This window comes from Ruditapes philippinarum, unplaced genomic scaffold (assembly GCF_026571515.1).
Source record: "Ruditapes philippinarum isolate M1 unplaced genomic scaffold, ASM2657151v2 ctg294_1_1_1_1, whole genome shotgun sequence".
In the NCBI taxonomy this organism is placed as follows: Eukaryota; Metazoa; Mollusca; class Bivalvia; order Venerida; family Veneridae; genus Ruditapes; species Ruditapes philippinarum.
This window is the reverse complement of record NW_026860937.1, coordinates 100,770-126,105: the sequence shown is the minus strand read 5'-3', so window position 1 is coordinate 126,105 and position 25,336 is coordinate 100,770. Positions and strand designations below refer to the sequence as shown.

General features: G+C 32.7%; 1 protein-coding gene across 1 annotated transcript in view; it reads right to left on the bottom strand.

Annotated features, from left to right (window-relative positions):
• Positions 1-25,336, bottom strand: part of LOC132713982 (uncharacterized) — an 88,396-nt gene that overhangs the window by 49,289 nt on the left and 13,771 nt on the right. The window contains exons 2-4 of the mRNA XM_060696721.1: positions 21,228-21,475; positions 15,837-15,925; positions 2,343-2,431 (exon numbers count right to left, since the gene is read on the bottom strand). Of these exons, the coding sequence (XP_060552704.1) occupies positions 2,343-2,431; positions 15,837-15,925; positions 21,228-21,475 (426 nt within the window). The remainder of the gene's footprint in view (positions 1-2,342; positions 2,432-15,836; positions 15,926-21,227; positions 21,476-25,336) is intronic.

The window sequence follows — 25,336 nt, the reverse complement described above, 5'->3', positions numbered from 1 at the left end:
CAGATATAAGATAAAGGGACAGAGTGTTCCAGATATAAGATTAAGGGACAGAGTGTTCCAGATATAAGATTAAGGGACAGAGTGTTCCAGATATAAGATTAAGGGACAGAGTGTTCCAGATATAAGATTAAGGAACAGAGTGTCCATGATACTAGTAAAACATTAAGGGGACAGAGTGTTCCAGATATAAGATAAAGGGACAGAGTGTTAAAGATATAAGATTAAGGGACAGAGTGTTACAGATATAAGATTAAGGGACAGAGTGTTCCAGATATAAGATTAAGGGACAGAGTGTTCCAGATATAAGATTAAGGGACAGAGTGTTCTAGATATAAGATTAAGGGACAGAGTGTCCATGATACTAGTATAACATTAAGGGACAGAGTGTTCCAGATATAAGATAAAGGGACAGAGTGTCCATGATACTAGTATAACATTAAGGGACAGAGTGTTCCAGATATAAGATAAAGGGACAGAGTGTCCATGATACTAGTATAACATTAAGGGACAGAGTGTTCCAGATATAAGATAAAAGGACAGAGTGTTCCAGATATAAGATTAAGGGACAGAGTGTTCCAGATATAAGATTAAGGGACAGAGTGTTCCAGATATAACATTAAGGGACAGAGTGTTCCAGATATAAGATTAAGGAACAGAGTGTCCATGATACTAGTAAAACATTAAGGGACAGAGTGTTCCAGATATAAGATAAAGGGACAGAGTGTTCAAGATATAAGATTAAGGGACCGAGTGTTCCAGATATAAGATTAAGGGACAGAGAGTTCCAGATATAAGATTAAGGGACAGAGTGTTCCAGATATAAGATAAAGGGACAGAGTGTTATTGATATAAGATTAAGGGACAGAGTGTCCATGATACTAGTATAACATTAAGGGACAGAGTGTTCCAGATATAAGATTAAGGGACAGAGTGTTCCAGATATAAGATTAAGGGACAGAGTGTTCATGATATGTGATTTAGGGACACTCGGGTGTTCCAGATATAAAATTAAGTCTCAGAATCTTAACAACCTTTGCTAAAAGGTATAATAAAGCCAAACCAGCACCAATTTAACCAGAGGGCTGTAATATTAGTTTTTGAAGCTCGATTTTTAAAATATTTAAATTTTGATAATGACATAAAAATTAGTAATAGAACATTCAACTGGATTAGGGCCTAAAATAAATTACACTGTTGGTAACAGCAGCTTTATTTACTGGATATGTACAGTATCTCCCTCCATGTATGATGGTAAAATTTAGACAAAGGATGTGACATCATTTTGAAATGCAACTCAGAGAAGTGTGATGTATCAGTCTGGTGTAATTTATAACTAATGACTGATTTCAATGGAGACCTGGAGCAAATGTAATTATATAAATGCAAAACTGATTTCCCGTACATCATTACCGAGACCGTTTCCATCATCCTTCAGGCGAGCTATATTTAGATGTTCTTACATTATTCACCAGCATGCTCCTTGAGGACATAGACTGGCTGTCCTCATACTGGGAAATATCCAAATCTCTAAATAATGCCCTTTAATGAAGCTCTTTCGAAAGTAATAAGAGATTTCATCCAGTCATCATGTCTCCAGTTCTCAGTTTTTACTGGATATAATACAACACGTAATTTCAATATATATTCCACCAGGGTTTAAAGTCAACTACTGGATAGGCTTTTACAGACAACTGTGAAGAAAATAATTCTTGATCGTTCAAACATTTTGTTTCATTATAATTATGAGAAACAAATCTTAATTTGTAACAGTTGTTTCCCTTTAGAAGACTGGAACCAAAAGTTAGCATCCTTTATCATGAGTATATAGAAAGGCAATTTATAAACCATTTGACAGCTCATCTGTTCAGTATGACCAGTGAGCCAATTTCCAAATTTTTACTTGACATAATTTTAAGTCTAAATTTGCAAGACTGGTTTAGTTGAAATGGCTGCGAAAATCTGGCAGCAGAAGAAAGAAGCGGTCACGAAATGGAAGTAGATAAAAGTACTTTTTTATTTCATTATTTTGAAAAGACATTTAAACTCTGTGTACTTGAAGCTACTACAGGGAGCAAATTAATAAGACATGATCTAGATTCTTCATGATAGAATCTTGTCACATTTCTAATTTCCCATACAAAGAAGAAATTTCCTCCACTGACCTTTAGGCTTTGGTCTTCTTTTTTTAGAACAGTACACCTTTAAATGCATAGATCTAGATTGTTTCTCAAAGAACATAGGAGACATTATGTCATATATTGATGGTTAATTTACATTATCAATGGCCAAACTGAATCTGCAAATCCTATAATGCAACCAGTGCCTGTTTTATACACACTTACCTTCACTATATGATGTAATAATAAATTTAAAGCCTCTTCCATTACGTCCCCCATCATCAAATCTTGTTGGAGGTTTATATTTGTCTGTTCTGAAAATAAAAAGACAAAAAAATGTAATCATAAGACACAAAGAACAAACAATATAGTCATTGCAAGAACAGTCTAAAATATCAACAGCCATTGGTCATTTTCAAATAGATTGCACCAATAGAAAGATGTCACATTACAAGACTGGATCTCAAATATTTTTAACCAGTCAAATATAAGAAGACCTTCATATAACTTGTTCAAATTTAAATCATTTAACAGTTTTCAACCAATCAGAGGCTCCGGATTAGAACCTGGTACACTTTGATCAGATTCCTGAAACCTGGTAAATTTCTTAAATGGACATGTCCCTTAGTGACTTCCTTTTTTGGAATTTCACAATGGATGGTTCTAAATATGAAGCAAGCCAAGTCCATTATGTAAAGAATAGGTAAAAAGTAATGGACGTGAGCAATCAATTTTATTCCGGCAATTGAAAAGAGGAATCTCTAGCAAGATTAATCATGGCACCACAAACATTCTAGTATTCAAGTAAAGAAAAAGGAAAACAGTATTTAAGAGAGCTGAAAGTTACTCAATTAACATGGATGTTAGCTGCCTGAAATATTTTCAAAACACATACTCATTAAATCTGCAGAATTATCTGTTGTTTTATGAGAAATTTAATGCCTGCCTTTCAGAAATTTTATGGCATTCGCTAAGCATTTAATTTCACAGATCATTTTATTCACAATACTGATGTCAAATAAAGACAAGGACATGGTTTTTTATTCAATATTAAACCACAGGCTTAATTATTAGACATATGCATTTTTTGTGAATGCTTTTTTGCCAGAATACCCTAAACATCTCAATTTGCGTTCATTCTATGTTTGGTATAATAGTAATACTATTAAGAATTGTCAATTCTCATGTAAAACAATCATAAGTCCCTGGTGGTTGCCTTAATTATAAAAAAAACTTGCCAATTTATTGTATGTTTTGGGGAAGGTTTTCTGTGTGTGCACGTGTGTGTGGGGGCATGGGAAGTTGTTTCATTTAAATCACATTGACATTGTAATTCTAAGGCATTTCTATATTAACTGGTTAAAGAATATCTCAACAAAACTTTTTTTGCATATCTTCAGGCACTAGCAACCATGCCTGAGCAAAAACACTAATCTACCGCTACTAGCAACCGGTGTCTGAGCAAAAACACTAATCTACCGCTTGTTGAAACTAGCAACCGGTGCCTGAGCATTACTATATTAACTGGTTAAAGAATATCTCAAACAAAACTTTTCTTGTACAACTTCAGGCACTAGCAACTCACAGTGCTTGAGCAGAAACACAATCTTGCACTAGCTGAACAATGCAGTTTCCGAATATATAAGAATATTAATTTTTCTTTTGACTCAAATCCACAGCGGTCCAGAGCGGGGAGTGTTACTGTAAAACAATTAATACCAAAGAGGCTAAAACTCACCGCACATGAATTGGGTGTCACCTAAATGCATGTTGTTCTACACATATCTTACTGCGTAATCTTGCCTATAATGAACAATCTATACTATATGAAACTATTGTAAGGGAAAAACTTGGACTGCTTAGTGTTCCATAAGACTGAGACTTATATAAGATGAAAGGTAACAGACTAGAGAAGACAATTTACATCCCATGAGCACAAAAATCATTAAAGCTACAGTCAAATAAGATGGAAATGTCCAGTAAAATTAGAAATAATTCAGACAGCTGTGACAAATTATTATCTACTTTATGTTTTATTTGACATTTTGCTCTGTAATTCTTTCAACTATATAGGATATTAATCTTAATGTAGAATATAGGAAGGATTATCTAATGATTTGTAATGGATGAATCAGGGATCATATTAATCACTCCGAGACAGAATTTTCATGCATGAGCACAAATAATATACATGTATATATAAATATATATAGATCATGCGTGAAATATATAGAAAACATAATTCATTCATATAAAATACATATTCAAAATACTGCATGTTTGTAACATCTGTTTTCTTTGGACTATTGTGATGTTTATATTAACTATATATATGTACACAGTGAGTTGCAGTCAATTTATGAAGTTATTTCATTTTTCATCAAACAATTTTTAGGAAGTTTGTAATAACATGTTTTTAATTCATTATAAAGATTCGTGTCAGGTGTACCTGAGTAAAATTGTCTTGTTTTCTTAAGCTTTAGTTTAATTAACCTGAATTATAAGCCTTCTTCTATGCAGATGGCCTGACTATTCCAACTGCTTTGGCTTACAAAGTTGAACAACAATCAGACCAATAAATCATAATTTATTGGTACCAACAATATTTAGAAAGAGCAACAAATGACAATTCAAAACAGAATCTCTGACATGAAAGTCAATAAACCAGTAAATAAACAAAACCACAAAATCCCCTAAAGTCTTCCTTCATACAAACTCAATTAACTGTGCAATGTTCATCACATATGAGTAACATCTCAGAGCACAAAAAAAACCTGTCAATTCCCTATAGAATTTCTCCAAAAATGGACATCATACAAGAGTCCCTTGACCCCAACAATCCATCAAAATAACATGTTTTTGTACCCAACTGAAGAGATAGCATTGTTTATCTTGTTTCATATTAACTAGATTTCCATCAATGACTTGTGTTGTTTCATCCTCTTCAATATTTTGGAAGACATTATTGTTTAGAGAGCACTCAGAATTCAACTGCTGCTTTACAAACAGTCAATACAAATGTTGGCTTTTTTAAACTTTACTTCACAGAGTATTTATATTGAATAAATTTGTTACATATTAAGTCAGATCAGCCAAAGCGCAGGTATTATTACACAGTATACCGTTCATATAAACTATCAGGATCGTCTTTATGTTTATGACAATTCTTCACAAGGAGGAGGGTACAAAAAAGGCATCACAATTATAGATGATTATACATAATATAATATATTTAATATACTTACTTTATTATAGTTAATCATACAAGGCACTTATATCACTTTCAAGAGCATAGCTTTTTTCTAAATTGATGTGTAGGCCTAATTTCTAGGACGGGTTTTGGAAGCATGCGCTTCGACTGTCGAAAATTGGAATATATTTAGTACAATAAAAATATTCAAGGCATTACTAGAAATTGAAAGTAAGAAAAATATTTTTTTTTTTCACTTTCTTGGAAAAAAATGGAAGGCTACAGCTTAGAGTACTCAGACAGCCTACCGGAAGCTAATTAATGCCGCTGAATTGAAGCCATCAAAATTCAAACACAAATTTATCACTTTTGAAAACAATTCAAATACAACTATTCCCATTGGTTCCCCTGTGACTATCAAGCAATTAAACAGAAAATTACCTTTTAAGCCAATCTCTGCATAAAACCAAACAGTTGATAATGAAAAAACAACATTTACAGACCAATAAAAATTGATTAGTTGATTTAAGGGATATCCTGTACAATTAACTTGTGCTGTAACATTGTCATGCACAAAGATTGATACTCCACTGTGCAAACTGGGGAAAATCTGTATCATTTTCATTTCTGATATTTCAATTAAGCTAATTACCCAGCATTGAATGTGTCACATTTTGAATTTGTAGCAATGTCCCTGAGTGTTTCGAATGAGTAAAATGTAGTCACTGTCAAACATTGTATCATCAGCCTAAAGGACAACTTTAATAAAAAAATAATGCTTATTTTGTCAGAGGCCATCTGTAGTTTCATATAACTTGTTAAAGCAGTATGCCTCCAGCTTAAAGACCTGAGATCATCCTGGTCCACCAGTAAAGCTGGAAAGTTGCCTTGCAACCATAACAGTGCCGATGTGACTTACAAGACCCAACAAAAAGAATTTCACTGTTTACAGTTATAAACTTTAATAATTACCTTTTAAATATTTTATTCTTACAGTTTCTTGTGTCATGTGAGCAAAACATGTTAGAATATATAATATATACGTTCCAATGACCAAGTTTCGGTTTTGCAAATCTCAGATCTTTCTACTGTCCTAGGTAAATGATCTGTCTGGACAAACTGTATAAAATGTCATTTCAATGTCTTCACACAACAGACCAAGAAAGACTCACAGTCTCCTGTTATGTCCATTTATCAGACAAATTCTACATATATTTCCATGTTGCGAGACTAACATAGTTCATAATAGAAACCTCTAGAGATGACAATTTTTTTTTAAAACAATGCAGACCTAATTCATACATCATAAATTTCACAACAGTTCACACTTTACAGATTGACATAATGCTATGTTATAAGTTTTTTTTTTTTTCCTTTTTACCAACAGAAAAAAAATCAACATTTCCATCGAGACACTGTATGCAAATCTTTCTGCAATATTTTGTTTTCTTTCAATTATTTTGTCAAATGGAAGACACGACAAAGCATTTCTAGATACAATGTTCCTGTATTTTTTTCGCAGTTACATCGAGTGATTCGTAACATGTTCATTAACAGTGCACGCAATCATTCATTGTCTTTTGCATCATTCTTGAGACAAAACGTACAATTACATTATTCCAGTGAGTTCCAATTGTAGACAGATTTCTGTGTATGGAAGAAATAGGAGATTGTTTTATGATATGTTGAATTTTCAGGCTATGATCTTTGCTAGTTCTAGTTTTTTATTCCTGTGCTCTTTCCTTAAATTGTTTTAAAATTTTGAGTGTTAGCAGCCTTTTACAAATAACAGACTTATAAATTGCCAACTGGAAATAAATTCTAGCCACCCAAGTCAGTCAAAAGTTTGGGAACTTATATGTAATCTTAATTTTGTAAAATTGCTATCTAAATTGAACATTTTGTTCAATGGAATACATAGCTACTGAAAAATAGGCGAGGCAGGATTTTTTATGAAGAAATGATTTCTATGGAAGGGAGGGAGGGAAGGGAAAGAAAGAAGGGAAAGGAAAGGAAAGGAAAAGAAAACAGAGAAAAGAAAGAAAGAAAGAAGATTGTAAATTATGCCTCTTTGCCATCTGTAATCAGAACTAATTATCAAACATCTTATAACAAGACTGTAAGTAATGAGTAGATATAACCATTTGTAATTGCTGCAAATTATAAAACATCTTGTTTAATTCTAAATGATTAAGATATCCTTTGATCTCCCAAAGGTTATCATTTTTAATGCAAATGAGAAAAAAAGCTCCCTGTTTCTCTTATGTATCAGATATATCTACCGTAGATAAGATATAATTTGATGATAGTCAGTTTTTCTAATAGATTTTTTCTCCTCATTTAAAAAAACAAGTAAATTCCTGACATGATTATAAAACAGCTTTCAAAGATGTGCCTTATAATACATTTTAGTTTCAACACAGGTTATTATATGGGCCAATATAAATTGCTGTTATAAACTTATATTATTTATTGCTATATAGCAATCTGCCACCATATAACCTGTCAAAAGTCTGTTAAAACAATTTGTATTATCTTTGACTTTTTTTTTTAAATTATAAATTTGTAGCAGCCATGTAATCATATAAACATAACAATTATCTTATGAAAATACAGCAGCAAAGCCAATGATTTGAAATGAGAACTTATAAACCCTTCAGACACATGTAAATATTACATAAATCATTTGTTTACTTGTTCTCAGGTGGTATAGATGCCAATTTTAACACACTTTTTCTACTATCTTGGCCCCCAATCCATCTTACCAGCTTTAAATTCCTGGATAACTAAACAGTCATTACTAAGTGACAAGCTTAAATCATAAATCTCAAATGATTTCTGCATCAACAGTAACAGACAAATTACCATAAGTCTCATTATGTTCACAAACAATTGTTAAGGAAAAATGCCTTTCCCAGGGATCAAACCAGCTACCCCTGATGCTCTTCCTACAGACCTATCAGGTGGACTATAAAAGAGAAATTTAAGGTAGCCATTTTTCTATTTTTAGTAACAATGACCTTCACTCTAGTAGGTCCAAAAGCAATCCCAAGCAACATCTCCATGTATACCAAGTTTGATTACAAATATCTCATTCCTAAATCTAATTTCTAGTTAGCGACTAGAAACAACCTTTTTGACGGCCATCCGTCATCACACAAATGCCCGCCATTTCCAATCTCATTACAAGGATTTACAAATTTATAAATCTCTATTATTTAAAACATAGAAATGATGATTAAATCAATGAAATAAAAAAGAAAGACACCAATTTGAATGAAAATGTCACCAACATGACCTTACTTCAGTCTAGGCCATTAGTCAGATTATAACATGATACAGTCACTGTCGCCACCATTTCCCTGAAGTGACAACAATAAAACCTACTGTCACCTTTTTACATACCTTCTGGGAGTACGGAAAAATGAAATGTTCCATTATACTGCCGCAAAGGTCCTTTTTGATAGTCTGCTATTCTTTATCTTCCAAATCGGCAATGTAATAAAAGCTATCTCGCCATGCATTACGAGACAAAAACTTGTCAAACCTAACCAATTACTATAATCATAACCAAAATACGTGCATGGCATCTATCATAATAGGAATCTTACTATATCCATTCTCACTATGTTTTATGGCCCTCTGTTGTATAATTTGCTTAATGTGAAATTGATTACTTGCATGTTTCCCACAAAAGTTTCCACAATAAGGATACGATTTGTGTGAAATGACAGTAAATATTTGACATAGATTTCCATATTAAGCTTAATTAGGGAAATATTATTCTTAGTCTCTATAAAATGATATTTTTAGGCTGTGTCATTATGATCAACACTCAACACTGTAAAGGTCATATACATATATATTGGCCACTTTATGGGTGGAGGGAGACTTCAGGTGCCTCAATGTACATTATTAGCTTCACTTTTTGAAGAGAAAGGTTGAGCTATTGCTTGGTTGGTTAAACCTTTTTCAAAAAGGTCGATTTTCTTAGAAAGTATAAAAGTTATTCACTTCAAACTTGTCAAACATGTTTATTGTCAAAAAAGGATGTCATTTCAAAAGAGCAGATAATCATGAAATTATTTTATGCAAAGTTATGTCCCTTTCTCAACATTTTTAGCCCTGGTTAACCTTTTTGTTAAGATCTGTTTTTAATTCACTTTAAACTTGATATACATGTTCACTATCAATATACATATATGACACCATTTCAGTAAGGCAGATAATCCTAAAATTCATTTTTGCAAGTGAACTGTCCATGTTTTACTTAACTTTTACGTAAGTTAATTCAATTCAAACTTAATTGAAATACATTTCTAAAGGTCAGGTAACATAATCATTTATTTTTCTCTCAGTTATTCCCCCTATTTCACTTGAAGTTCTTGCTTTAATTTCTCATAATGATATTGAATTTAAACTTGGGAGTACTAAAACGTTCACTACCAAATTTGAATAATGCCCTCTTTTCTACCTGACCTGGCCTTTTCTTTAAACTATCCAGCACTGAGAAAAGTGGAGCACACTGCCCACAGACATGTGTCTTGTTTAAGGAATGGCGCAGCACCTGAGTAAAACCCACAGACCTTCCATAACCTCAACTTGATTATCTCAGTAGGAAAATAACCTCTGGCATTAGATTCAAAGGATAATGTTGATAATATGAACAAGAGTTGTGAGAATTGTCAATATTAGTTAGATTTAATGTGTAATAAATCTCTTGTCATATTCTTTTTCATTAGTTTTTAATAGCACAGAAATTTTTTTTATCATTTATAATCTTAAAACTTTTTCTTGCAGTTATTTACACACATTAAGCAAGTTTATGAGTTTATAAAGAGGACTTCATAAGCTTTTAACTGTCCAAATTAATAATAGCAGAAGATATTTAATCAACAGTATTTTTCCTTTAAGTCCTTATATTAATCAATGACAGAGCAAACAATCGTTCATCATCAGTGACATAATGTTTGCATTGTTTTGAAGCGATTCATAACAATTTCTGTTTGCACAGTCATGACATGCATGCTTCTGTCGACCAGGAACACTGCAATGTTACAGAGAGGATTTCAAGGCATGCATGCTTCCATCAACCTGGAGCAAAGAAGACTGTGTGTCTGCTGCAATATATTAACATGCAAAGTAATATATTTCAAATGATTTTGTTGCTACAATAATGATATTATGTAAATAAGATAACTTTATAAATAGTAATCTTTTTGTCACTCTTGAGAAAAATAACTTGACACTTCATAAACATATGAAGTAACATTTACTGTCCTAAATAAACACTGTTCAAAATAAAAATTTTTTAATTATGCAGTTATAAAATGTTAACTTACACACTGATGTTTAAACCTCAAATGAATTTCCACCGACAATCACAGGTGCTAGTGGCATTGATTTGACCTAAAATGTGTTTGACCTTAATTGTTATTTATACAATAAAATATCAATATATTAAAAAAAAAATTTAATTTTTTTTTTTTTTTTAATATATTGATATTTTATTGTATAAATAACAAGGTCAAACACATTTTAGGTCAAATCAATGCCACTAGCACCTGTGCCGACAATGCCATAAGCCCTATGAATTATTTTAGGCACAAGTGGAGAACCAATGGTCATGATCTTTTCCAGGATAGTTTGTAACTATAAACAAAAGCAAAATCGCCCCCTAAACAAGAAAAATTTGCCAATTCCCTTTTGAGAATTGAGCCTACATGCAATGTGGGCCAAAGCAATAAGGTGGCTTTCACTACAAAGCCAAATGGTCATAATGAACCCACATCAGTGAGGGCCATTAGTGACTGTAACTGGCTTTAACTGCAATGCCAATGGGACCATACAAAAGCAACATCAAAATTTTTGTCATATATACATGTAATATATGCTTTTGCTATATGGAAAAAAGTAAATGAATCATACATGGATTCTATTTCATATGTATCATATTTTATACTTTAATTTAGTTTCAACACATATGTAAACAAATTTCAACAAAATGAATTTATTTCCCTATATAATTATGATATTAAATAAAATGAAGCAAAAGCCCAGATACAGATATATCAATCAATCTACTCTGTTTTCAAACATCCGCCTTATTACAATGGTCAACCCATATTCATTTATGTTTTCAACAATTAATGGCAATTTTCTCTAACTTACTGATATAGGTAGCTTATATTGACAGCTGGGACCAGAATCGCTACAAACTTCTAAATTGTCATATGTTATAATTTTTCCCTCTGCTTACATTAATCATAACATTTTTTTACAACCCCATGGTTTTATTTATCAAGACATTTACATCAAACAAATATAAGGAGGAGATTAATTAATGGCTTATGATTGTTTGCTACAAAATGGAACTACATTTCAAAAACAAACGGAGCATAATTTTTCCATTAAAACATTTGTTTTGGCAACTTGCAGAGCTTTTCATAGCTTTTTCTCTTTTCGTTTTATTCCTGACGTGCATCTGAGATTGTTTTTATTTTCCTGACATGCAACATTCCAGGATGTGTAGTTTTTTAGTTATTTTCAGACCGAGCATCGCAAAAACATGCAACTAACATCTGGTGATGATTCAAATAAAATAATATTGTTACTGTCAGTGTTCAATTGAAAATAATCTCAGAAAAAATAAGCTAACTTGGATCGAAAAAGAGAGGGCACAAAGATATCTTAATAAACTGATGGCTCAGAGTAGAAAAATTGATGAAAGAAAATGATTCAACAAATAAAACTGTTAATTATTTAACCCAATTTATAAATAATTACGTTCATGTATTTACAAAATCATCATTTTTCAAAATATAAAAAAACAAAAGCCTAAGCCAACAGAATTAGAGCAAAGTTTGCCTGCACATTTATGCAGTCTGACTGTTGGCTGACTTAAACTTTAAATTTTCATCTTGATATCCCTAAACATGATAAAGGACAGTTCCAAACAATTGGAAACTCATTTCCATTTGAGAAATTCAGCACATCACAACTATAAGTACATTGTATATGTCATGATTGAACTTTCTTTTGCGCAGAATAAGAACTGTCATTGCTAAAGAATTGGTACAGAAAATACAGAAAATAATTCTGAGTACACCTGGTTGATTAACTGTCAGTGTGCATAATACTGAAATAAAACCAAAATCCGAAGATGTTAGAAACAGGTGCTTTCCAATCACGACAATGAATCATCATAATGGGAAACTAAACTGTAATTTGGTACATATTTTTTTTTTGTTTTAAATTATATTATAACCAATGAAACTTTAAGTGTCTGTTATTTAGGTCATAAAAGTGAAGATCTAATCTGTATTCCAACTTTCACCAGTTTGAGATGTTAGGTTTATTTTTACAGGAAGCACCTGGTCTTTATAAAACACCCATGGTGTTATGGGGATCAAAATGATTTACAAAGGATTTTACTTCCTCGTTTCAAAACAACTGTACAGATAATTTGTTACATCTCACAGTTTGCATTCCATCTTTCATATGTATTTATAAAAGTTATGGGTTAACATAATGTTGTTACTTTATAAAATATGCAAAATGATAATTGTAATTCCTGATACTGTATAATTCCTGATCAAATTCAGGTATCATTGTTCTATTGGCGGCTGTGGGTCAAAGCAGTGATAATATTAACAAGTCTTAGGCTATAATATTATCAAGAAGCGCCGCAATGCCACGAAAACCAGGTTTTCAACAACCAAGTTTTGATGTGACAGCAATCAATAGATCAAAGTGCACTGAAGTTATTGAGTAGAAGCTGAAAATTCTATTGTAAGCAAATGACCTTGAACTTGCTCCCAGATATCTAAGTGGCAATCCAAAGCTGCCACTCAGCAAGTTTGGTGTCAAAAGGTCAAAGCCAACTCAAGTTATAACATGAAAACTAAATACATTAACCTTGATCACAGACACCTGGGTAGCAATCCCAAGCTGCTTCTTGATATTAGCTACCCATTCATCAAGTTTGGTGTCAATAGGCCAAAGCAAACTCAAGTTATTGAGCAGAAACTGAATTTCTATTTTTAGTAACAGTGACCTTGACCTTGATCACAGATACCTGGGTAGCATTCCCAAGCTTCCCCTTGATATAAGCTATATATACACCAAGTTTGGTGTCAATAGGCCAAAGCAAACTCAAGTTATTGAGCGGAAACTGAATTTCTATTTTAGTAACAGTGACCTTGACCTTGATCAGCAATCCCAAGCTGCCTCTTGATATAAGCTATCAATACACCAAGTTTGGTGTCAATAAGCCAAAGCAAACATAAGTAATTGAGCGGAAACTGAATTTCTGTTTTTAGTAACAGTGACCTTGACCTTGATCACAGACACCTGGGTAGCAATCCCAAGCTGCCTCTTGATATAAGCTACCTACACACCAAGTTTGGTGTCAATAGGCCAAAGCAAACTCAAGTTATTGAGCGGAAACTGAATTTCTATTTTTAGTAGCAGTGACCTTGACCTTGATCACAGACACCTGGGTAGCAATTCAAAGCTGCCTCTTGATATAACCTACCTACACACCAAGTTTAGTGTCAATAGGCCAAAGCAAACTTAAGTTATTGAGCGGAAACCAAAAGTTGACGACCGCCCGCCCGGCCGCCGACTTCGGCATTACAATAACCTGATTTTCGTTGAAAACCTGGTTAAGAAGAACAAGTATATTAGTATTCCATATATACATAAATATGCAATAACCTTAAGTTTACAGTGTGCTGTAGTCTATAATTATAAACCAAATTACACCTTTTGATATTAATAACTGACTATTAACATATATTCTTCCAAAAGTATTTTTATTTGTGTCATAGACTTTCCTTGTGTTACATTAAAAATTTTGAACTTGTCCATTGTTGATGAAAGGGATATCAATATCACGGTATTAAAATTAAAAAGCCAACACTATAATCTGTGGTTGATTGCAAAAAAGGTGCAGGCAGGTCTGGCCCTACAAAGATGCTGCAGGTTATATAATCCAACTACCTCAATACGGTAGACTGTTGGATTATGCACCGGGTAACCTTGGGTTAGATTCCCAGATAGTGCAGATCACTTTCGTTTCAGTTGATCATGAAATCCTTCCTTCAGTCATTGGCACTGTACCTCTGCTCCCAGGCACTTACAGAGTTATCAAGTGAAGGGATTGAATGCAACTAGTACTGATAAACTGCTTGGAACAATGTGGAACTGTGCTCTGGTAAATTTAATGTGACTTACTTGCGTTAAACTACCAACAACACCACACCACCACCACTAGACCAGTCTATATCAAATCTTCAAAGAGTTTCAATAATAAATATAGTTAGTCAAAATGAAATAAAACATCAACTTTACAATTTATACAAAAATAACATGTAATCATTCTGGTAACAAAATCCCACCTAAAATATTTAATCCCTCAATGAAGATTTTATATACAGATAAAATCATTGAAATGCTATCAAGTTACACAATCCTGACATTTAAATGCCTAAGCATCACTCTAAATGAGATATCAGTAGGAGATAATATCTCATACACAAGCTGACAAGCTGCTCTAGTTAATACACTACAAATCATCCCTAGATATTAGGTTTTTTGGCTATTACAATCTGGTATAAAATGCAGTCTATTTATCATAACAGCAATATTTAAATCACCCATCAGTGCCACTTTAAAATCATTGCATCATTACATCACCAGTAATTCATTATTGTAACAGTTTTTCACATTTAGGTAGTTTTGTAACAGTATTTCAGTCATCATGTCAGCTTAATGTAACAATGTATCAGTTGTGTAGATTTGTAACAATGTATCAGTTGTGTAGATTTGTAACAATGTATCAGTTGTGTAGATTTGTAACAATGTATCATTCAGTTGTGTAGATTTGTAACAATGTATCAGTTGTGTAGATTTGCTTAACAATGTATCAGTTATGTAGATTTGTAACAATGTATCAGTTGTGTAGATTTGTAACAGTACTTCAGTTACGTAGGTTTGTAGCAGCATTTCTGTCATCCTAATTTGTAAAAGTAGTTTAGTCATGTAGATTTGTAACAGTATTTCAGTCATGTAGTTTTGTTACAGTAGTTTAGTCATGTAGATTTGTAACAGTATATCAGTTGTGTATATTTGTAACAGTACATTGTAACAAGGCATGCAGTATTTCCACCACAGATTTGCAACAGTATTTCATTATGTAGTTTTGTAACAGTATCTTATCCATGCAACATAGTAACAAGGCATCGCTTTTTATAACAGTATTTTAGTTGTGTAGATTTGTAACAAGGCATGCAGTTTTGTTATAGTATTTCAGTTATGCAGTTCTGTTACAGTATTCTGAGTTACAGATGTAAGTAGATCTGTGACAGCTTTTCAGCCATATATAGATTTGTAAAGATTTTAACAGTATTCCATTGATGTTATTAAGCTCTGGGGCAGGAGCATTATCAGATGATTAATGCCATATTAATGATTAATACATTAAATTTTATAAATAAATGAATGAGAATATGACATTGTGTTCTTACCTAAAATGAACTGTTAAATATTGTCCTGAGGAATAAATAGTTGATGGAAGCTGGTTCCCACATAATCCAAAGTTACCTCCAGCTTCAATCTGAAATATAATGTGTTAGCAATTAAATATTATACAATTGTATATGTATATGTATGTATCTCTGAAATTTGAACAAATGTTTGGTTTGGATAATATCTACACAGTTTGCTTAATAGTATCATAGCCATCTTAATCCCAACTTTATAACTAGTGGATGCCAGCCTGCTTGTTTCATTTTTTCAAACAAAATCAAAGACTCAAAGAGGTCCACAGTTAAACAACTGACTTCTGTAACTAAGTTTGAACATCATTATATTACTTACAATGTATACTACCTATTGACAATCATAGTCAATTTACAAAAAATACACAAAAACTGTTATTTATCAACAAATATGGTAATTGGAAAAAGTAAATTGACACAAAAATAGTTGTTTAATATGTAATAAGGATTAGACTATCTTACAAAAACTGTCAGAAGTGCAAGTTATGTTGACTTAATGATTGTGTTCTTTAAACCAACTGATGCAACTAATGCTTATTAGTGGAGCAACATCTCTGTGGGTACATACCTAATGGACTGATAATATAATGCAATAGTCATAAAATTGTGACCTATGACAGCAAGTCTTCAAGACAAATTTTCTCTGTACATTTATAAATATTGATGTCAATGAAGGTGCAACCAGATTCTAGGAATCATTAAAGATGGAGAGTTTCCACACATTACTGTAGATATATATAGAACTAATCTTCTTCAGAAATCAAACTTAGCACCCATGATGGTTCAGCTGTCGCCCAGTAATGTCTTAAAGGGTGACTGACCTATATTAAATAATTCTTCTGTGATTTTTTTAATTCGACAAGGTACCTCCTAGTAGTAATAAATGAGACGCCTTTGACACCAGTCCTGTATAACAGCCATGCCATACAGTCTGACTCGATTTATAACATTAGGTGGTGGTGGCTTTTGTAGTTTACCCTCTCGATCATGGCATTATTAGCTTAGGCAGTATCCATTTAGGATACACCAAGACAAAGTTAAGTCACCGTATTGTTCCTGGGCTGGTTGTCAAGTACCAGATGCTTTCACTTTTGCAAGGAACTGCTAGTTACTCCTGTACATTAATAGCCTGACCAGAGGTACAATTCAAATGACCTGATGGAAAGGATTTAATGATCAATTGTAAAGAAGTGACCTGCAATGTCCGGAAATTGAATCCAGGTCATCCAATTCACAGTCCAACACTGTGACAATTGTGCATAAACCAGGTGGTGCCAATACTGTTAGGTATAAGATTTGAGCTTTTTGATGTATTACCAGTTCTTACAGTACCAATGAACAGTTTCAAATTCAGAATAAAGGAAGTCCATTAATGAAATTTGAAGGGTTTATAACTAATAATATTTCAATCATCTTCTAGAATGTTTTTTTCACTCAGTCCTATTTTTCACCACTCATCCATTTTCTTTATATTCATATTTATCTATAATCTCCTCCGTTTTCAATGCTAACAGGTAGTTTTCATTGGCATGGAAATACCATCATAAAACTTCTGCATACAGCTGTTCATAATGGAATAAACATTGAAATAGAAGAAATTATATGCTTCACTTTTACTGCTGGTAAATTAATCTGAACATGGAAAACACATGCATTTCTACTTGACATCACTCGGCTGCTGTGTGGATTTAAGACTTTGAGGTTAATGGAAAACATAACATTTCTTTGTTAATAATTGACACTTATGACACAACTTTACTGGTGTGTAGATTTAAAGCTTTAATGATTAATGGAAAACATAACATATTAGCTTTAATAATTGACACTTACACAACACTGGATGGGAGAGAAAGTATCAGTTCAATGAAATGTTTATATTTGATCATATTCTATTCTTAGTTTTTATTTTACAGCCAGCGCTAACTGATAATTTCAGTAATTCAATATTCTTACAAAATTCATGCATAAAAATTTAAAATATCTGAACTGCATAAATATTAACTACCATTTATAACCATTACTTAGCCCTTAGAATTCAGTAATTTAAAAAAAGTTTAGAGAATTAAAGTATGCATTAATATAAAATATAAATTCTCATGGACACCTTGAATCATCACAAATAGTCATATCCTGACTAAGGCCCCCACGATTACACGTTTAAACGGATTCGTTTCGATTTTCATTCATAAACGTTTACGATATTCAGTTTACCATTTAATCGAAATGACTGTATTGTCTTACAAAATTTCTTAATCATTGCCTGTAATCATGGATTTTATCAATTCTAGTGGTTTATTCCAAAGTAAACAAACGGAAAATGGGTGTTTACAACCCTCCACACAGCATTATGGGGTTACAATGCAAAAAATGTGTGCTGACTCAATCGTGATGAGCCCTGCACATTCTTTATTTGTACATGTATTAAAAATAGAAAGAAAGACATCATTTGGCGACTCAAATACATGGTGTGTATAGTACATAGAGGTACCACCGTTTAAACGGTATCGTTTCGGTTCTTAGCAATCGTGTAAATGTTTACAAAAAATTGTAAACGTGGGAGCCTTATCCTGACTTAAAAATGTGATATTCTGTTAGGAAAATATTCTTTAAATTTCCTCAAATTTGTTGGCTTCTTTTTTCTTTGCACGATATACATATTTTGTTAATATTAGAATACACTCAGGTAGGTAAAAAACTGCCTCCCTCATCCATTTCATTTCCTGTCAATTTTTCCTACTTGATTAAAATTTACCCAGCAATTTATTTTATAATTTTCCTATCTACAGACTATATCATTCTTGGTGATTTTATACACACAATGAAATATCTTGGACCCATTCATCACTGATTGTTCAAGTAACGGAAACATTTAACATTCTCCTACCATTGTTACAGACTGGTCTTTTATAGAGAAACCAGAAAAACCCTGTGAAAATGAAATATTTGTTACCCATTCAAAACATTGTAATCAATTCAAAATACCATTCCTTATGAATTTGCATCACACAATTGGATTATGGGTAATATTGTTGCCATATGGCTGCCTCCTAGACTTTACGATCATAAATCAAGATGTTACTAAGAAAACATGTGCCAAGTTAAAGTAAAGATCAGGCCTTGTGTTTATGTTTTGTCATGATTTCACAGAGACCATTTATCATTCATATAAAGACTGTCAGCATATAAAAAGGCTGCAATTGTATGTGTTGGCACACACAAGCACATGGCTAGAGACTTTGTCTATGCTGATTTATTGTTGATGATTTATTGGTGTTCTTATTGGTGTTCCTTATAGCCATTGATTGGAGGCAATCAAACAATTACCTACAGAAATAATAACACAGAAATCAGTCGGCAGGTTGTCCAGTCTGGCACGAGACAGATAATAAGGATTCAATTAACAAGATTACATATCTTGGACACTGAGATCTGAGGCAAGGTCAAGTCTAGAGTTCAACATAATAATATCAAATTTTGACAACTATAAAAGAACCATGTTATAAGGGTGTTTTATCTGGATGAGTAAATTAGATGAAATGTTATTTTAATTAAAATTATTATAAAACTTTGGTCTGGCTGTTGTCAGAAGTTGTTTTATTCACTCCAAAATTAACCTAATTTCATAATAAAAGAAGGTTGACGATATTAAGAAAATTTGACATGAAACTTGTGATACAAACTGAATTTGAGTACTGAAATGATTATGCTCTGCTTGAATTTATAAAAATTTTAGCTGTTTTAAAAAAGTTCAACTCCTCCTGTCTTGAATTTGTTAACATAACTTCTACATTGGTGTAAAGCCGTTTAAAATGCATGTTTAGCTTGCCGGTTATCTTTCTTTCAGTTTAACTTGAAATATTTGTTGAAAACATTTCTAGGCAATGGTCAATTAGTCCTGTTGAATGAGAACAATATTTAAGCAGCTAATAAAAGCTGTGGTGGTGGTGGTGGTAGTTTTTACTCTGAGTCATCACACTGAATTTACTAGAGCACAGTTCAGCCATATTTATTGAAACAATATTTAAAGAAGTTACAATAAAAGTCTAAGGATGGAACAGATCACAATTATTTCAGAATATATTGTAAACTAGAAATGTGTCCATAGGATACGGGTGCCCCCACACGCCACTGTTCTGTCAATTTTATGACTCTACGCCAAATATTTTTTGGACAACATGTGCCACAAGTTGAAAACTAAAAATCTTTTACTAAGTAAAGGGCCGGAACTTTACAAATACTGAATAAATCCACAAGCAAACCCCAAGGTGCATAAGTACACATGCTGACCAACATTTTTGTAAACTTTCAGGCCTACAAGTCAAATAATTTTTGAGCTATGCATGAACAAGTTGAAAATTGCAAATTTATATACTGTAAGTCAAGGGCAATAACTCTAACAAAACTGAAAAAAATCCACATGCAAAGTCCCAGGTGCATAGCTTAACAGTGATGTTGATCAATATTCCTGTAAAGTTGGTTGATTCTAACTCAAGCATTCAAGGAACAAATAACAGTCAACATAATGAAACGTTTTTTACTAAGTCAAGGGCAATAAGTCTACAAATACTGTATAAATCCACAAGCGAAACCCAAGGTGCGCAACTTCATATGCTGAGCAACATTCCTGTAGGTCAAATCCTTTTTGAGTTACATGCAACACAAGTTGAAAATTGCAAAATTTTACTAAGTCAAGGGCAAAAACTCTACAAATACTACAATACATGTATATAAATTCACATGAAAATACCCAGGTGCACAACTACACATGCTGATCAACATTCCTGTAAAGTTTCATGACTCTAGGTCAAATACTTTTTGAGTTACATGCCACACAAGTTGAAAATTGCAAATTTTACTAAGTCAAGGGCAATGACTCTAAAAATACTGAATAAATCCACACAAAAATACCCAGGTGCACAACTGCACATGCTGATCAACACTGCACATGCTGATCAACATTCCTGTTAAGTTTCATGACTCTAGGTCAAGTTCTTCTTGAGTTGCGTGTGACACAAAAGAGAACAGATGGACGCAAGGACGGACAGAGAAGGACGGACGGACAAGGGTAAATCTAAAAGCCCCCCCCCCCCCCAAAAAAAAATTTTTAGAAAATGGAGATCCCTCAGAAGCAATCAAAACAACCAAATTACATGAAAATTGTAGACTCAGTTTGTTTGAGTCTGTTCATGAGAGATAACGGAAAAGTGCAACATATCTCATGCCCCCTTGCACAGGCTTCAACACTTAATGTGCTGGATCAATGATCGTGAAGGACCAGAAGTAACAGCAACAATAACCACTTGGCCACTGTTGTCCTTCTGTTATAATATAGCTAAAATACAAAATGTAAGCACTTACCATAGTATGATACATTTTATCTGAATCGGAAACATATAATGCATCATTACATATTCCATTTTTCTGTCTGTCTGGAATATCCATTTCTAACATCCGTAGCATTATTTTCCAGTCACTTTTCTTAGATTTAAACTTAATTTGACAATTCACTTCATTATTGTACGATTTAGACTGGTTTATATAATGTGAATACACCACTGCACCTCCTAATAGAATAGTTGAATCACAGTCTTGACCAGCCATATAATCTGAAAATAGACAAAAAGGAAAATTTTATTTTTAAATAGACATATAAACAAAAGATAATGTCATTGGGAAACTTTGCTTTTAATGTTACTGCCATCTGCATTATAATACAATTTACATATATATGTATATGATATATAGTTAAGGGTTAAAGGTCATGAATTCATTGTTCACAGCTTTTTTCTATGTACATGACTTAAAGGAATCAGCGGCCATTAATACCAGTGACATTCAGTAGTGATTTACCAGAATTGGCCTTCATTTTGTAATCACAAAGGTGGACATATTTTCTCTTTTCATTGAATATAATATAATTTGTCAAAGTGTGAAACTGCGGGGTTTTTTTTAAAATTGTCTGACATTCATATTTTGTACCATCATCAATTTCCTTTATAAGTGTGTCCATTAATTCTTGAATTATCCCCTTGTCAAAGTCACCCACTAAAAACAGTAAAATCTCCCCCAATCAATGCCAGACATGTGCCTGAAATTCCTACTCAAATTGAATTTATCTGCTCCAAGCCATAATCTGCTTAAATCACGAAATCTGTCCTAAGAAAATAATGAAAAGTCTTAAATTCTTGGCTTTAAGCACTTCTCAAGATTTCCCTGTTTATTGAATATCAAATGACAATCTGATGCATAAAAAATTGCAGTCACCAACAACATCTTAGACATGAACAATAAAGAACCTACTTGTTATATGGCTAATACAGTATGCTTTAAAGTGGGAATATTGCGCCACCCACTGGACCCCTTGGATGGACTCGCCACAGATTAAAATTTGCTCAAATATTGTCTGTGTTACATACGAGCAGAAAATATTCACCACCACATATAGCATTAAGAATAATATGTCATATCTTCAAAATCAAAATTTGCTCAAATATTGTCTGACACGTTACATAAGAGCAGAAAATATTCACCACCACATATAGCATTAAGAATAATATGTCATATCTTCAAAATCTTTTAAAAAAACACATATTCAGTGCTTTGCAAGAACCTTGATTATTCAAACCAATTTGATTAACTGATTTTCTTAGCCTTGATTTGAAACATTCTATTATGATACTCTAACAGCATACAATTATTATGCAGAAATCAGATCATACTAGGTCCTAGTTCGTTGACTTATACCAGTAGTTGGATATTACCACTTCTTGAAATTAAAGCTTAAAATTTAAGCTAGATATCAAATAAAAATTTGATTCTTCTTCATTAAACATGTACATTTGTACTTTTGTATTTCAGTGTGGAGAAATATCACCACATTTGAAATAGCTGGCTGCTTGTGACTCTATGTGACTATCATCCAGAACAAATAACTTTAATTCATAGAATGTCTATTTACAGCACTTAAAAGAAAACTGAATTCAATGTAATAAGTAAGTCAGTAGAAAGTCATGAAAAGTGCTGTCAAACTTTTGCAAGACACCTGCCTAAAATACCCCTTTGTGATGCATGATGAAGAGCAGATGAAATTGGATTCTGTTATAAAAGAAGCAAGTGATTCTTCAAGGTAGTAATTTAGCAATGTTACTATTTATAGATTTGAAAACTTCAGCTTATAATTATAGCCATAAGCACTGCAGTACATAATTATGTGATTAAATAAAACATAGCATAATGATATACATTAATACATTGTACATCAAATAATCCATATTTCTCTGAAGTAAAATATTTTACAGTACAGTAAGTACAATTCATATGTCCTTGTCAACTGTAACCATGCCCCTTGTGACACCACCTCTGACCCCAACAGCCACTTTGCTACTACCTGAGGAGACAGTCAGAAAGGTAAAAAACAATTATCCCTGGCCATTGTGGTGCCAAAGTAAACCACCACATTGACCTGTCTGGTGTCTGGCGTGAGTTCCCGGCTGAAGGGGCGCTGTATTATGTCATGACTGTGATTACTGGTCATGACATCATCATATGAGTCATAGAACCCAGGTGAAATGTATCATGTTTTATCATGAAATAACATGAACTAACATGGCTCACAGGTCATGGTTAGCCATGGTTGACCGTGTTATGTTAAATGGCCGCAAACATGGTTTCTGACCATGGTGTGACCATGGTCATTAAGGTTACTGACCATGGTTAGAGACCATTCATTATATAGATTTAGATCTTACACTTTTTCACTGTATGAGGAAACTAACATCATAAACACCATATACTGGAAGATTACATGAAGGTGGTGAGTCATTAACTATAAAAAAATAAGACTTGACCAATAGAAAAAAACGATAATACTTTATCAAAAATTATTTACAGTATACATACACACTTAGAGATTGAATAATAAGGATCTAGCCGTATAATTAAGATACTGGTCGATTGTTCATAGAAAATAAATGACACAAATGAATCATAAATTGTCTGACTGAAGACAATTGCATGATAAAGACCATTTTCAGAACAAATATTGAATGCTTCGCTAATAGTGTGTTATGTTCTCAAAATACGACATAGACCACACAATGAAATGTTAAAAACATGATATTTTAAGCTGGTTACATGCACCGAATTTAATGAAATCCTTCATTTAACTACAATACTATTGCCTTACTTAAAGAGAAGTTGGAAAATCCAAACTCTTTTATGATTTAAGACTTGTATTAAAGAACCAAATTCAAATATTTCTTCCAAGTTTGCAAATTTCACAGCCTAAACAATACAACATTTACGAGATATTTTTTACTTGAAAAGTACATTCATTTTCATAAACTAATTAAATTACTTAGAAATGTGCAAATTAAATTAAAATTTGTTTTAATAGAAAACAGCCCCATTTTAAAGTACTATCCAATCTTGGGATTGATTAATTTTCTACTTAAGTTTGCTTGACATTGTTTCATCATTCATTTTTTCTTAATATTATAAAAAAAAATCTAGCTACTTTAACTGTAACCATTCTGAACGCAATTTGTCCAGGGGCTAAATTTACGAAGCTGTGAATCAGCCTGTCAAAGTCACCAAGATTTAACCAGCTTTGTTTGGTTCAGAGACCCACAATAGCCCTTATTGTGTATTAGATGGGAACAAATCGAGGACCGCCAGCTATGTTTCGTCAATGTCCCGATCCCTGATGAAACGACACTTCAGCATTTGCTAGTAGGGAGTCTGTCAAACGGCAAGATTTAATGCTCGTCAACTACAAACCTCTCAATTCAAAATCGATGGTACGGAAAAATACGACTCGGCCTACAACGAGGATTTGAAAATAAAGAATCTTCAAAACATTGTTCTAACCAGAGTGATAGGTCTCTCAAGTTGTAATCTGGTCGATGACAAAAAATGTTATCCCGCCTTTCCGCAATTAATATAACAAAAAACGTCATTATGTCTATCGGATACGGGTACACGGGTATTGTACTTCAGCTATTAATGTAACATAATACTAGGTAAATACTTCAGCCACTTAAGAACCAATTTAAATATTGTCCGATTTATTTGTGAATGAACATATTTGTATAAGTTTAATAGCGTCTTTTATGAAATTTAGCACCTATTTAGCGTACAGGGTAGAAATACGATGAAGTCTTTCGAGCTAAATAAACAATTCACTTAATCCTCCTTTACATTATGCAGAGATAAAACTGTTCTTTTGAATAATTTGAAGATGTCATCAGACATTTAAAATGTTGTCATTTTCTTTAATTTTGCAAAAAAAATATTTTATGCCTATAATTTTCAAGCCAAAGCAAAATATATGAGAGACATTTCTCACCCTATATAATTAGGTTAAGTCATCTCGTACAAGTTTTTAAATTAAACTTATATTCCGCAAATTTTATTCTCGAAAATGGGACATACAAATTTTCAAACATTACATAACATGCATGCTATTT